Source organism: Plasmodium vinckei, assembly GCF_900681995.1.
Source record: "Plasmodium vinckei vinckei genome assembly, chromosome: PVVCY_12".
Classification (NCBI taxonomy): domain Eukaryota; phylum Apicomplexa; class Aconoidasida; order Haemosporida; family Plasmodiidae; genus Plasmodium; species Plasmodium vinckei.
Genome location: NC_051304.1, coordinates 882,524 through 899,803, shown reverse-complemented (window position 1 = coordinate 899,803; position 17,280 = coordinate 882,524). Strand labels below are relative to the sequence as shown.

Here is a 17,280-nt window from a genome sequence, read left to right as displayed (position 1 = left end):
ATTTTTTGCTATTCACAAATTATTTTCTTGGTAGAAATATTTTTTTATTATATGTTTTTTTTCGATTTATGTTTTAATAAACACGGGAATTAAATAATTTTACTTATTTAAATGGACAAATGCAAAGTGAGACTGTTTTTTTGTTCTTTGTTGATCTGGTAATCATTTATCCAAACATCACTAAAATGACAATATCTATGAATATATCATAAATTAATACATAATATATACACACCTATATTATTTTTCTTAATTCAATATTCCCCTTAAATGGATAGCAAATAAAAAATTACTCACTGTGCATATGTAGAAAATGGATAATATTAATGCATGCCATTTTGTAACTCTTTTTCTTAATCTTTTTTTTCTTCCATTTTATATTTAGTTTGTTTGTTTTTATCACATTTTACAAGAGATATCAATATGAATTGTGTAGAAATTATGACGAGCAAAAAGTATCACTATACTCAGAGGTAATAGACTTAAGAACAGAATATTGACACCGTGAACGAATACAAACAATCTATGCTTATATATATTTACTCCATTTTTGTAGGAAGCATTTTATTTCTCCTTCTATGATGACCTAGTTAAGTCTGAAAATTATTTGGAGGCCATTAACCTGATCATGTATTTATAAAAAAATATCTAACCAATCGAAAAATTAAAATTACTAGATCGGAAGGGACACACTTTATTCACTTCAATTGTTTAACTACCTTATTTTTAGAAATGACGATAGAAGTGAATATCCTAATCGAATAAATGCATTACAACGTTTTAATATTTATCCAGGTATTTTAAAAATGAAATAAATTCAATTATTTTTAATGTTCACATTTTAACATATTTATATTGTTTCATTTCTTTTTCATATTTGAAGAAATCGTACTCGGAACAATATGGCGTCTGCTAAAATTAGAAACACTTTTTGCAACTCCATACAACTTTTATGTTTATGCAGGTAACTAATTATCATTAGTATTACTATGATTGTTTTATACCCTTATTTTGTTTCTTTGAATCATAAAATAAAATGTCTATTCAGGTTTATTTCCATTTTTCTGTAATCTTACTTCCCCAATTTAACACACCATTTTAATTATCTATTTTTAGCACTCCTTTCTCAAGCGGCTAGTGTCAGTACACTCTTTTTTCTTTCCGTTTATCTAGGTATAAATAAAAAAAATTCAAAAGATGTTTGTAAATTGTACCTTTTGCTTTGACTCACACTATCCACATATTTTTTTTTAGGAAACTCATATTCATCTGGAATTATATTTATAATGCTATTTTTTTCATGTTTTCGTGAAAAGTTTATAATGAGACTAGTTGGTACTAATTAACATTGCTCCAAAATAAACAATAAAAAAAGTAAAAAGACAATCTTTGATATTCTTCAACTTCATATATTTCCAATCCCATCGTTTCTTTTTATTTCCAGGATTTTCTTTGAGAGAAAATTTTGCTTCTGTTTATATGTGGGGGATTATTTTACATATATATATTATTCTCAGAGAAAAGAAGGTAAGAAAGGATATGATACCTTATCTGTTTTATATCGATATATTTTATTTGACATACCATTCCTTTATTTTTTTCCTCTTCAACAGATATCAGCTTTAAACTATGTGCCCCTACTTTTTTATGGCTTTTTTTTTTTAATAACATGGCAATTTTCTGTTTTCATTTTGCTAACCAATATTGTTAGTCTTTTTATAGTTTATTTATTGGGATATGAAATAAAAAAAGAATTTGAAAACATATTAATTGTTTTTGGCTTGTCTTATATATTATCTTTAGTAGTTACTTTATTTCCAAGATATATGTTATATACATATTTCCCATATGTCCTTGTTTCAATTCTAGTAACAATCATATATAGTGATATTATAAACACAGAAAATAATATAGCATTTAAAGATCAAAAATTAAAGCCAATTAAAAATAAAGAAACTAACAAAAAAGATAAATCCTTAATTAGTATGTCAATGAACATTTTTAAAAATAATTCAAACACAAATATGACTAACAAAATAGTAGAAGGGATGAATGAAATTCAAAATAATTTATTTAAAAAAGACAAAATAAAAATAGATGAAAATAATATAACCAACTTTAATATATTAAAAAAAATTAAATTTATGTTAAAAAATGGATTTATATCAGTATTTATATTTCTATTTTTACGTATACTTATAATAAACAAAACAAAAGATGATTCACATGTTCTTTCATTATTAAAAGTCAGATTAAATATAGGAAACCATAATTTTGATACAATGATATATAGTGGAGGAGGAGAGTTTAAACCATTTTCAAAAAATATGTTTAATATGATAAAAGAAACAGCTTTATTTGATTATTCTATTATATTTGTAATTATATATAGTTTTTATATAATCATATATTTAAAATCGAAATATATAAAAAAAGACACAATAAAATTTAATGAATTTATTACACCAAATTTTATTTTTTTATTAATACAAGCTATATTTTTTATATTCCTTATGTTAATAATAGCTAGACTTCGTGTCTTAGCATTGCCTCTTTTATGTGTCATTTCATCTTTGGTTGGATCCCCTACTTTTTTAAATAATATAATTTTTATTATTGCTAGTCCTTCTTTTCCTTTAGTCAGGTAAATTACAAAAATCTCTTTAATTTATATAGCTAGCTTAAATTATATATCCATTTCAATATGGATATACATTTTTTTTATTGCACCGACATATGATATATTTACTTTTTTTCCAGAAAACTGAGAAAAGCGGCAAAAATCATGATACATATAATTTGCATCTATGAATGGATATATCCATTTATGAAATATTTTCCGAAATATGAATACATAAATATTATAAGAAACGAACCATCAAATTTGCAAAATAATTTAGATTTAATTAGTTGGTTGAAAATAAATATAAAAGAGGGGGAACCAATATTAGCTGATATACCTACATCGAGTTTTTTAAGATCAACAACCAATTTTAAAATGATTTTACATCCACAATATGAAGATGTAGGATTACGAAAACGGGTTCAAGATTATTACATGCTAGCTAGTTGTATACCTTTTGTTGATGCAAAAAAATATTATTATGAAAAATATAAAATTCGTTATATTATTAGTAATATTTATAGATGTGCATCTATAAATGGGGGAATGGGCCCATTTAATTTAGCGGATCAAATAGATTCTAATTATTCTAGATGCACAAATAAAAAAAATATCCGATTTTGCCAAAAAGTAATATATGATGATACCAATTATAAAACTTTATATAGAAATGGAAAATATAGTGTTATAAAATTTACTTCAAAAGTTATTGAAGATAATGAACCGTATCAACCAATTGAAGAATCAAAATATGCTGACATCTCATATTTTATGCCATGGATATCTAGATGTATAAAAACAGATAATAAATGTGCAATTCATATAGCTGAAGTTGCAAGAACGAATTTAGATATATTACAAAATTATAAAATAGCATCCCTTTTATATAATTATATAGAAAACAAAATTTTTAACCATCCTAAAACCAATGACACCAATGATGACAAACTGGAAGATGAAATAAAATGGGATAAAGATATTCTCACAATATTTCATTTAGCTGAATATTATGATTATGATATGAAAAATATAAATAAAGCAAATATGTTATATAAAAAAGCAACCGATTTAATAATACCAAATGATATACAACATAATCAGGATATATCCCTGACAACTGGTCATATGATAGGTAGGACTCCTATGATTCCTTTAACTAGCCAAATACACATACTTTCATCGTATATATACTTTTTACGAGATACAAAAATATTTAAAAGTAAAAATGAATTATTTATTCTTTATAATAAAATCGATAAACTTATAAAAGTTGTTACATTTTCATTAGATAATGGATATTATTATGAAAATATAAAATCAAATGAATCAGATAAAACGGAACAAATAACTAAAATAATATTTTATAAAAAAAATTTAGGACATATTTTAAACGACTTGTGTGAACATGCAATTCATATATACACTATTAAACATGAATATACAGAATATCAATCTATTTATAAAAATATATGGAACTTAGTTAAAAAAGTTTCATATCTAGATGAATGTGTTTTGAAAAATTTTCATATACTTGAAAATAGAAAATTAAATCAAATTGATTATTTCAAATTTTTTTACATCTATTAGTAATCTTTTTTTTTTTTTTTTTATGAAACTTGCTTGAGCACTATTTAAAATAAATTCATGATTCTGTTAGATGCAAAATAAAAGATATGACCAATTTCATTCTCCATGTCTTAATGAGATACAACTCATTATATCATATCCTATCCTCATTTTAACAAAAACATTATAAATAAAATTCCAATAACAACAAATGCAACCATAACCCATACTCCTAAAAAGAAAGGAAAGAATTATAAGTTTATTATATATAACTTTACTACTTATCACTACTACATTAGCATCAACCAATTTGGATACTAAACATATACAATCAAACATGATGAATATACCTGTCCATTTCAATCCTTGCATTATAGATGCAGTTGCATCTCCTAACTTTTCATTTATAGTCACCCAATCTACATAAGTTCTATTCTCTGTTATGGGTGGTAAAAATGGATCTTTATTTGGCTCATCTCGTCCATTTCCAACAGGACCCACATCTGCTTCATTCTTTGGCAATATACATGCTTCGATTTCTATATTTCCTCGAATTTTGTTTTTATGTGCTGGGTGCTTACAAGAAATAGAGAATCTGACAAAGTTTGAAAAAAATGATATACCAAATGTTTTTATAATATAAAATTTTCCACAAAATGAAATGAAAAAAAAAATTCAATTAAAAGACACACTCAAATCACAGGAAAACAAAAGTAAGCATACCTAGGAATGTGGTAGAAACCTTTTTTTTTTCGAGCTCGATAAAAATGAGATGATAAATCGAGAGACGATTCACCAATTGGTTCATTTGATGACAAAAGAGCATAATTATGTATTTGAACTTTAAGGGTTGTTGAATTTGTAGGAATTTTGACATTATAAACAAATCTCCAATTAAATGTACCCTTACCATTTTTACTATTATAATGTATATCTGTATCTCTAATATCTTCTGAATCATCATCTGCATATATACATCTAACAAAGAGACTAACTGTTGAATTATTATCCATAGCTACGTTAGAAACTTTCCATACAACTAATCGTAATTGATAATCATCTGGTTCATTTGAACATAAAATTTTAACAGGATTTAAATGTGCAAATTCTTCTGTAAATATTTCAAACCAACATCTTAATGACCCATGTGATATTGTACTATTTTCTAATTTCAATGATCTTAATTCTATTGGCATAATATCATCTAACATTAGTTGTTTTATTTTTTTATTAAAATATCTATCTTCCATATCTATATATGTATATCCTATTACTTCATCAGATATAGAACCTTGATTCATTACACATACTTGTATTATTGATTCATCAGGAAATGAACATAATAATTGATAACATCTATTAAATTCAGGTTTATATCCTTGTTTTTTTATATGTCCTGTATCTTTAATATTATGTGATAAACCACCTGGAATGTTTGTTATTTCATCACTGTTTTTAATCCATACATAGGTTGTTATATCTGTAGCTCCTGATGGCGGATTTAAACCTCTTGCTTGAATAATATATGCTCTTACTACTAAATTTCGTGTTAATCTATATTCTCTTACTAAGTTATCACATGCTTTAACCATTTCTTTTTTTTTATGCATTGTTTTTTCATCATATACATTACATATATATTTTAAATAACCAACTGCTTCTGGTATTCCAGAATCAGTGCATCTAAATATGGTTGCCCTTAAATATGGTAAATCATTTATATCCATATCTACTTCATATTCATATAACATCTCTTCTCTTTGTAATTCATCATGATCATCATCATATGCTAATGATAATTGAAAATTTAACATATCTTCACTGAACCCATAAATTGTTTTTCCACAATTTTCTGTATTATCCAATGTATTAGCAGATGCATATTGCTTGTTCATGCGGTTCTCATTTATATTTGAAATAGATCCATTATTATTTGAATATGCAGTTATATCAACATCATTATCCAATCCACCTGATTTTTGTGTAAAACATACATGTTCTAATGGGTCTTCAATTCGAACATTTGCAAAATCGGGATCATTATAAGGAACATATTCATTATTTATATTTTTTCGATTTTTTTTTTTTTTTTTAATTTCTTTTTTTTGATTATTTACATCATATATTTTGTCATACTCATTCATTATGTTTATTCCATTTGGACTAGAAATATCATTTGATTTTATTTTGTTTTCTAATTCTATTACACTATCTCTAGTTTCATTTATATCTTCTATTTTATGTATCCCTTTTTTGAACCCATTTTCACCTTCCTCTGGTTCTTCTGCATCTTCATCACCATATTCTAAAAATGGATTCTCTTCTAACATATTTAATGATAATGCATGGAAAACATTATTATTACCATATTCATCTCTTTCTTCATCTGTTCCTTGTATTTCAAATATATCATTTGACATTTTTTTAGAGAATATTGAACTTTTTTTATATATTAATGCACTATTATATGTTTTCCTTGCTTTTTCCGCGTCTTCAATTAAAACCTCTTCCAATAAATGTAGTTTAAACAATTCTATACATTCCCTTTGCTCATATTCATATAACCATGGAAGAAGAGGGTTTAGGGTTATATAAGCAGTACCTACTAAGTTATCATTATTTATAGCATTAATTGAATTATACCCATTAGCTGTCCCACCCGTAAAACCAGTACTAGATCCTCTATCCTCCACTCGAACTTCTAAAAAACTATGATGCTGCATACGTTTAGGTAATGCTACATCAAGAGAAAAATATTTTAAAAAATTCCAATTCCCTTCTTTTCCAGATATAACTTTATTAGTAGTTTCATGCCATAAAAATTGAGATGTATCATCTATATCTCGACCAAAACAAACAGTAACAGATGGATCTTTCAAAGGTTTAAACATACGAATACCAACTAAAAATAAAGAAACATGCCCAGGTAAAGTAGATGGTCTTATATCATCATAAAATGGATATTGATCATCATTAACTACTTTTTCATATGGTACTAATTCAAAAGCAACTAATAATTTTGCTTTACACTTTTTATATTGAGAAGATTTCAAATTAATCCATATAGGTGATCGTTTCCATTCCATAGGAACTTTCATAATAGGATATGTACATGAACCCAATAAAATATCATCATTATATAGAAATGATTTATTTACTGAAAATGCTTCTATTGATATATCTGGAGCAAGATTTAAATTTGTTGGTAATATAACTTCAACTTCATATGCCTCATAATAATTTGGATTTAATGTATGTAAAATAGTACTTGTTTTTATTGTCTGTCCAGCTATCTCTATTTTTATGTACGGGTCAGGAAATGCATTATATCCTTTAGCTGGAAAATGTAAACCTTCATAAATTAAAGCACGAAAAAAATATCGTGACAATTTATATTCTAACCTTTTAGGTCTTTTTTTATATAAATTACAAGGTATTAAATTTGCAAAAAATGATATATTATAATCATGTGCATCTGTTTCAACATTTTTCATTGAAAACCATTTTGGCTTATTTTCATTTAAAAGTAAATATTTAAATGGTATCCTAACAAAACTTTTTAATCTATAATTATTTAAAATTTCAGAGTTTGTATTAAACATATCATCAGATATTTGATTAATTGAACTCATTTTATTTATCTTTTGAATTTTATTTATATCACCATCTTCCCCTTCTGTATTTAAAATACTATTATATATATTCCGTCTATTCGTAATCCAATCGGTAACTGATATATTTGATTTTACATATATATAAAGAAATATATCATAAATCTGTTCATTATTATTTTGTGGTAAAAATATACGAAATTCATTTATTCTTCCAGCACTTTCATTTAAAACATAAGATCCTGCTTCGTTTGGAAGTAGTGGTGGAGTTTTTAATTTATGAGGTCCTAATCCACATACACATATAATACTATCCCCATTACTATTAAAATTGGATCTCTCATTTATTCCAGTTTCATCAGTTATATTATTCACATTATTAGGTTCACATTCTGCTTGCTTATTATTTCCTTCAACTCCTAATATTTCATAAATATCAGCACAAAATATATATTCTTTATTAGGTGGGTCATGCTCTATTTTTGCTGATTTAATGCATATAGGACCAGGAGCATGAATCTTTGTAATATTTACTCCTAGAAATATACGACCACCATAAAGATAAAATTCTTTTAAACTATCATTAATAAACATATTTTGAACTTTTGTTATACCTAATATATCATTAATATTTATTCCTTGTGCAGCATTTTTAAAAAGTTTTTCTGCAGTTGTCCCAGAAAATAAATAATTTCCAAATGTACTAACATTATTAATTGTATTCCCAATACCAGCAACAGACTGATTATTATTCACATTTGGATTATTACCAAAAGCATGAGGATTACTAGAATTCTGATTTATATTTTGAGAGTAAATACTACTTCTTGGGAAGATATAATTTTGAGGATTATAATAAATATTAAACCATCGTGGAGCTATTTCTCTTTTTAATATTTCAAAAAAATCAAGTAAAATACTATATATAACAACACCATTTGTTTCTCCATTAATTAATTCTATAATTATATTTTTATCATAACAAGGTGTACATGTAGGTAAATGAACACTTAAATTCCAAACAGGATTTGGGTCATTTCGTATAATTTTTGTTTTTTCTTCAAACCCATTATGTATTACTCTAACATATGGTTCTAAATTATTTTGAAATAAACTATTAGCATTATTTATAAATTCGATGTCTTGTCCTCTAAATATATTTATACATAAATCATAATGGGTTATATGTATATCTATTCCTTTGTTATTTGTATATATTTCATGGTCATGCATATTTGTCTTTATACTATCATTTATAATCGGTATCGAGTCACCAGGCCCATATACTCCAACCGATATTAATAAATATCCTACATCATCTAAAGGTAAATCAGGATTTCGTAATTTAACCCATATTCTATATATCCAATGTTGAACCTTTGAATATACATAATTTAAACTAAAAGAACATTTTCCAATTAATGCACTTTGAATTGTATATTTATGTAATACACACACTTCTACACTTGTTCTTTGAAAATCATAATCAGTTAAATCCATAGAAAAATTAAATGATGTATTATATACAACATTTACTGCTTGATTTTTTTTAGCTGTACATTTTGTTTCATCATTAACTTTTATTTCAATATAAGGATTAGGTATTATCTCTTTTTCATTTGTACTTTCTCGAAAACTCAAATCTTTAACTTCATGTATGTCCACCTTTATATTATATTGCGTTTTTTTTCCTATACTCATTTTATGGACACTATAATTATACTATTTCCCGTCTTTTATAAAATCATGTGACTACTGTATGTATTTATTTTTCTTTCTTATTTGTAAACTCGATTAGGTACTACCATTCACACATTAATTAAAATGAATGGCTTGTTACCGATATTATACAATAGATTAGAAAATAATAAATAGTAAGTAAATTTCTGTCTTTCCCTTAAGATCAAAATCGTTACTCGCTTCTCATTTCCAACTTATTAATGCTTGTGAAAAAATCTATTTTTGTTTTTCTTTCCCTTTTTTAGTTCATACCTTTTGACATAAAAACTAAAAAATATATCATAAAATTTGTATACATAAAAAAGTGTGTAAAATTAATCGGTATATATAAATATAGATGAGGGCAGGCACAACGGAATAGTGAAATACGGAACTAAAACAGGAGAGAGGTATGTATATGCACATATATATATGTACAATGCTAACTAATACGCCATTGCTTTATTATATATTTTTTTAGATATATTTACAAATAATATGAACATATTTCTAAGTCCCACAATGAAAATAGTTCAGTTTAAAAAAAAAAAGGAAAAAAAACGAGGGACTTTATAGCAGTTTGGCATCCAAACAGACGCATATATATTGCTTACCCCTTTATGCATGTACATATACACACTTAATATGCATAAATGATGCTCGTATATATAGGCATATAATAAATCAATGAAAAAAAAGAAAAAAAGAGAATTAATGTGCTTATGAAGAATTGTGCAAGCAACTTCATCACTTTTTATCTTTCTATTTCAAAATTATGTATATATAGGATATATGTACATGTGTTAATACAATTACATACTTATATATACATACACTTGAAAAAAAGAGAGCTTTATATAGTTTAATTACTATATCAAAAGCTCTAGATAAAATTTATATAGTATACACAAAGAAAATAAAACAATATGATCAGGGTGTCATTTTTTTTTCCCAAGTAATGCATGTTTAGGGAAATAAAACAAATAACATATAATCATTAAACAAATATTAAAAAAAATAATATATCTGTAAATAAAATGAAAAATACTAAATGTATTATTTTTCTTTATAATTTTATATTTAAAAAAAAAAAAAAAAGAACGTACACACATTTTATCAGCACATTTTACTATAACCTTTTTGAACTTGACTTATTAATAATAATCGATTTTGCGGCACAAAAATAAATGATACAAAACGATAATAAAATAATAATATGCAAAATGTAATATATTCCATATTTTTACGAGCATTGTTTTTTTCTCCATTTATGTATATCCCTTAATACTAGCTAAAGTTCTTTTTCGTATTTTCTTATTATTTTTTTGTATTTTTTTTTTTTTACATATTTAATAGTTGCCATTTTTATCCCCTAAATGGCTATTCAGCTAGCTATTTTATAAATAAAAAAAAAAAAATATAACAATCACAAATAATAGTTAGCTACTAATAATATAAGGAAGAAGGTATGGGTGTGTGTGTGTAAGTTTGCCAAACTAATATCTACTGATTTAAATTAAACCAAACAATATTTGTTATAGACCTTATAAATATTTTTCAAATTTGTCAAGTATAGAAAGAAATAGGAAATGCTATTTTTTTACAAAAAAAAGAGAGACAAAAAAATATGCATATCATATAGCTAATATTAAGTATCCCTAAAAATGTACTTATTTGTTACAGTTGGTTCTTATAAATTTGATGAGTTAATTGAATATGTTGATAATAAAGAATTTCACTTATTTTTAAAAAAAAATGGTTTTACAAAATTAACTATACAAATCGGAAACTCTAATTATATACCTAAATTAATATACAATTACAAAAATACAAATTCAACTTTATTACAAAAAGTAAAATATTTTCGATATAAAAATAATATTAGTAAATATTATGATAAAGCTAATCTGATTTTAAGCCATGCAGGTGTAGGAACAACATTTGAATGTTTAAGAAAAAATAAAAAAATTTTAATTGTCCCAAATATAAAATTAATGGATAATCATCAAATGGAATTTGCTCATTTTATGTCTACTTCAAATTATTTAGAAATATGTGATAATTTATTAAATTTAAAACAAAGTATTTTGACATGCTTAAAGACAGATAAATATGAAAAACTCCCAAACCCTCAAACAGATAAATTCATATCTGATTTAAAAGATCTCATAAATTTCTAGTCACACACAAATTAATTACATTAACATACCACCTTAAACTTTTTATACATATCAAAATATTTTTTTTTCCTTTTCCCTTTTTCTCATTTTTTTTGTAACTTATTATTCAAAAAATAACTATCTACCAATAACCACTAATCTTAAATAAAATTAAAAAATTGAAATAAATAATTTTGTAATAATCATATAATAATTAAAATTAAGGATAATAAAAAAAGTTCATATAACATTTACACATATAGTATGTACATAAAAATAAAAACTCAAAACATTTTATTTATTTTTAATATTAAAACGGTAAAAAAAAAAGTATAATATATAATGAAAATGCAAAATAAATATTGTATCCTATAAATATGTAGCACAGTTTTGACAAATTTGCTGTGCCCATGGGTAGAAATAAATATAATCATGAAAAGAAAATCATGCCACTAAAAGCATACAAATCAAAGCATATAATAAAATAATTTAAAAATAAACATGTCTAGTAATATTCGAAATAATTATAGGGAAACGCTAACATTGTCAAGTGAAACCCAAATATATATATATACATACATACAGGATTAGTCGCATAGCAAATATATACAAATAATAACGTGTACATTGTTATGGCACTTAAAATGATAGGATACTACTATTCGATTTTATGTTTAAATAAAAAATTTTATAAATTACCAAACATTTAAATTGAAATTAATTTGAATATCAAAGGCGGTTCCATATATTATAAAGGGTGTACTTTTTAATTGAGAGAAAAAAAAGCCATAGAACTTAATTCGAAGTGAAAGTACATCCTCTTTGTTTTACTAAAATTATGATATAACTTTGAAATTAGTCAAACCATGAATTATTTTTGTTAAATTTTAGACCACTAAATTTTCGATCTCTATCAATTTTCTGCCTTTCACCGGATGCCTCTTCTTCTTCTGCTTTTTTGGCTGCCTTTAAAATAAGATCATCAAATAGTTGGCTAATATCCAAATTACTAACATCAAATAAATCTTTTTCTGTTTTTGATAAATTTGTCATTATATCTCCTAACTGTTTCAAAGCATATGCTCTTTTTAATCGAGTATTAATATCTACACCTTCATCACGTACTAACTTTTGTGCTACTTCTTTAGTTGTTGATTCTATATCCCATAAAACAAGTGAAAGTATATTTTTTATTATTGTACCAAATGTTCTTGTTTGATATTGTTCTCTTAAAGCTTCTTTTTCTAATCTTTTTTTTTCAGGGTCTTTTGACTCTTTTTTAGTTTTATCTGTACTATTTAAACTCGTATCACTTCCTCCAAAAAGAAAATCAGAGATGTTAAATCCAAAATTTATATCACCAGTTCCTTCAAAATCATTTGGATCTAATTCTTTATTTTCTGCATTTTGGGCCGTACTTGGTCCTTCTCCAGGATCTTCAACTTTTTCTTTTTCTTCTTCATTATCTTCTTTATCATCTTCTTCGTCGTTTTCTTTTCTTTTTTTTTTTTCCTTTTCTTCTTTTTTTTCTTCTAAATTTAGTTTATCATAATAGGAAGCTACTTGTCGCATTGTTACAAATGTGCTTATTATTGATCTGGCTACTCCTATTCGATTTTGTAAAGATCTAGTATATGCCTTAACAGTTGGTAAAGCTGCACCAACACCTCCAAAAGTTGTTACTTCTGCTATATATGCAGATGCAACATTATTATATACCCAACCAATAGATTCTAATATAGAACTTGAAAAATAAGAACCCATTGATCTTTTAAGCTCATTTTCCATTTTACTAGCCCAAGCTGTTTCATCTTCCATATATAATTTTAATTTATCCCGTAAAAGTAAAGCCAATTTTACTTCTCTTTGTTTTTGCTCTAAATCTATTTCTTTTTTAATTATATTTCGAACAGCATGTAAATCTTCAATAGATTCTGAACTGTTATATATCATTTGAATATAATATGCTATTCTTAAAGTACCTATATAGTCTTTTAATTCTTCAGAGCTATATAATAAAACAAATAGCACAGAAGGATCTAACATAAACATTCCATTAGTTGCATTAAGACCATATTGATCATATTCCTCTCTTTTTTCTTCATCACTTAATACTTGATATGCTTCATTTATTTTTTGAAATTTTAATTTTGCTTCATCATCATTAGGGTTTTTATCTGGATGATATCTTAATGCTAATTTATAATAGTTCATTTTTATTGTTTTTTGTGTTGCATTTGGATTTACTTCTAATATATCATAATATGTAGTATCAACACATATACGCATATCATTATCTCTTTGTCGACTCTGACCTCTTTGGAATAAGTTACGTGGGGTCGAAGAACCATTTCCTTTTTTATTTTGTTTTAAATATGCATCATATGTCAAACTATCATGCAACATCCTTTGAGCTTCAAGATCTAAATTATAACCTGTTTTGTATTCATTGCAATGTGCTGATGTATCTCCATAAGAAAATAAAGAATTTAATCCCAAATTGTTCAAAAAATTATTACCTTCTTGAAATTCTTCAGTATTTTTTTTTGGTGCTTTACCTTTGTCACTTTTCTTACTTGTACTTCCACCTCGTCTATTTGCACTATCACTTCGTCTATTTGCACTATCATTTCGCCTGTTCATACTATCACTTCGTCTATTTGCACTATCATTTCGCCTGTTCATACTTTCACCTCGTCTATTTGCACTTTCACTTTGTCTGCTTGTACTTTCACTTCGTCTATTTGCATTATCACTTCTTCGGTGTGTATTATCACCTTTTCTACTTGCACTATAATTTACAGTTGGTGGTTTTTTTTTGCATGTTCCATCATTTTTATTTTTATGTGTGGCGGTGGTAGGTTTCCTATGTGATGGGGTATAAGTAAGTATATCTTCATATTCATCTGGAATAGAAGCCATACTTTGCTGGATAAAATTTTGTTTTCGTTGCTCCCGTTCTTCTTGTGTCAAATAATATCCCAATTTATAATCATAGGCATCGTAGTTATTATCATATGAATCATCTGAATCATCTGAATCTTTTGAATTGTTTGAATTATTTAGAATAATGGAATTGTCTGAATCGTCTGAATCATTCGAATTATCTGACTCAGTATGCAAATTTAAAAACAATTTATTATTAGGATTTGGAAGAACTGATGAAGCAGGAGGTTCTTCTACAGCGGTTGGAATTATTGGGCTCAAGGTCGATGAAACATTTGATGTAATATTTGCGCTCAATTGACTTATACTATTTGATACCCAATTTCCTAACTCATTAATCCCCCAATCCGACATTTTTTTTTTTTGTAAATATAAATTAATATGCGAATATATCAACGCAAATTAAATATATATTTTTTTTAAACACTTTAAATGGTACTATTCAATATAAAGAATATTCCAAATAGTGTATATAAAAACAAAACATAAAATATATAGTTATATAGATTATGCTACTCTTCAATGTGCTATTATTATTGACATTTTTTGTTACTTGTTACTGATATGATTCATCTTTTATTCATATTCTGATAGCCATTATAAAAAATAGCTATTTATGTTAATATTTTTTTACAATTTAACTTGTTTTAAAAATTAAAAGCGTAATAAACAAACTCAAGATAAGTGCTAATCGAATAAGAAGACTAACTTATTGTTTTACTTCCAAAAGCAATGAATTAAATAAACATCTATATCACTTTGAGCATCCGTTAAACGTAAAAATTATGATTTTATCTTATATTTTAATTATATGACTTGTTCATGTAAAACTTTTTGGGAAATAGCTATATTTTGACTTTTCTATCCGTCTATAATAAAATTTTTTTTTTTCTTATTCTTATACAACTACTCTTAGATATTTTATATACCTTTAACTATGTAGGATTCGTATATAAAGAATACCTTTATGCTTATTGTAATAAAAATAAGTCAAAAATATTTTATTATTTTAAATCATTTAATAATAATAAAAAAAAATAATAAGCCAATTGTTCAATAAGCATCAATGAATATTTAATTATTTATGTACATATTTTTTGACGCTATTTTAAATATATTATAATATTTGCTTCAAAAAAAAAATAAAATAAATAATAATAAAATAAATGGAAAAAATATATAAAAAAAAACGAAAAAAAGCAACTAAAATATAGATATAAATTAATTAAAAATTTTTATTAAATAAAATCACCGCAATATATTGAGTTAAATAAATGGGCATTAAAAAATTATAAAATAAAAGCAAAAAAAATTGTAAAAAAAAATTTTTTTTAAATATAAAAATTAAAGGGAAAAAATAAAGAATAATATACGCTTATTTTTTATTTATTTTTACTTTGTTTTTATAAATACTCAAAATCTATACAAATATATTTTTGCGATTATTGTATTTGAATATTATATATTGCTTGTTGTATATATATGTACATATGTATATATATATATATATATACTATTTAATCATAATTAAATAAATCGAATAAATAATAAATATATAATAAACTGTTAATTTTCTATTTTAAGAGGATGAAAGATATAATACATGTTGTTGTAGCGTGGGACCTCCATGTCTAACACATGCTATATTTGCATGTATATATGTATTATGAAAACATGCAGTCTGATTTTTGTTTTGTAATATAACTTTTGGTTTATATATTTAATAATGGTTATGCAAAATGTTTGCCTATTTTTAATATCATATAAATAAAAAATACAATATGTTTTTTATTATTTATAATGTTCAAAAATAATTATGACTATTCACAACAAATGATTTATATGTCAGCGTAGAAAAAGCGAGGAAAAGACGTTTCATCATATTCAATTCCCAAATATGCGTATTCTCTAATATTTTTTTTTATAAAAATATAATTTTAAAAACATTTAAATAATGTCTTTGCACATACCCACAAAGTTAATTATAGTAAAAAGATTATAAAATAAATAACAAAAATAATTACAATTATATTATGAACTTTTAAGGTTAACATCAAACACACATATATATAGTGCATTAAAAATTTCGAAAAAATTCAAAAAAAGTCAAAAAAAAAATAGTAGAGACAAAAGGAAATACTACTATAATGTTTGTTTTAGCTGAACCTACCCCATTATAATAGTCTGAATACTTCGATCATTTATTTTTGTGCTTACTGCACTTATTTTACGACTGTTCAGTAATTATATGTGTATGTTTATTTACTTTCGTTGTCAACTACTATGTTATTAAGCTTATTAAAATTACAATTTCTAATTTCTTTCACTGTCTAAGTTTTAAATGTGGTGATAAAATGAGTGGTTATATAATTTTTTGATGACCAATTTTGATTTTAATTGGTTTTATTTCATTGTGACATTTTTATAACTGATAAATCATTTATATTTTTTTATAAAAGTTTAAAATATCCGTCTCTCTTTTATTAATGTTCACACAAATTTTCTTTCGAACTATTATTAACGTACATGCAATTATCTGACCTGTTCATGTTTAAATTCTGCTTTTTTCAAATTTGTGCATTAAAAGATAAATTATATTCATTATTATGAATTTGTCAGAATGTTTATTTTAATATCTCCTATCTGTTCAGGTGAA

The 17,280-nt window shown here is 24.8% G+C and overlaps 4 protein-coding genes across 4 annotated transcripts; 2 read left to right on the top strand and 2 right to left on the bottom strand.

The window, feature by feature from the left end:
- Positions 1 to 423: 423 nt before the first annotated feature.
- Positions 424 to 4,210, top strand: PVVCY_1202540 (C-mannosyltransferase, putative; the record flags this gene model as incomplete). Its single annotated transcript, XM_037634657.1, has 7 exons — positions 424 to 473; positions 731 to 795; positions 884 to 964; positions 1,174 to 1,203; positions 1,317 to 1,335; positions 1,445 to 2,644; positions 2,761 to 4,210. The coding sequence occupies 7 exons, from the start codon at positions 424 to 426 to the stop codon at positions 4,208 to 4,210; spliced, it is 2,895 nt and encodes a 964-aa protein (XP_037490723.1).
- A 146-nt stretch (positions 4,211 to 4,356) lies between these two features.
- PVVCY_1202530 (ferlin, putative) lies at positions 4,357 to 9,501 on the bottom strand (the record flags this gene model as incomplete). Its single annotated transcript, XM_037634656.1, has 3 exons — positions 4,357 to 4,421; positions 4,540 to 4,784; positions 4,913 to 9,501. 3 exons carry the CDS (start codon positions 9,499 to 9,501, stop codon positions 4,357 to 4,359), a joined length of 4,899 nt encoding a protein of 1,632 aa, XP_037490722.1.
- A 1,682-nt stretch (positions 9,502 to 11,183) lies between these two features.
- Positions 11,184 to 11,699, top strand: PVVCY_1202520 (glycosyltransferase family 28 protein, putative; the record flags this gene model as incomplete). Its single annotated transcript, XM_008625261.1, has 1 exon — positions 11,184 to 11,699. The coding sequence occupies one exon, from the start codon at positions 11,184 to 11,186 to the stop codon at positions 11,697 to 11,699; it is 516 nt and encodes a 171-aa protein (XP_008623483.1).
- Positions 11,700 to 12,533: 834 nt separating this feature from the next.
- PVVCY_1202510 (DnaJ protein, putative) lies at positions 12,534 to 14,978 on the bottom strand (the record flags this gene model as incomplete). The annotated part of the gene is made up of 1 exon (XM_008625260.1): positions 12,534 to 14,978. The coding sequence occupies one exon, from the start codon at positions 14,976 to 14,978 to the stop codon at positions 12,534 to 12,536; it is 2,445 nt and encodes an 814-aa protein (XP_008623482.1).
- Between the last annotated feature and the right edge of the window lie 2,302 nt (positions 14,979 to 17,280).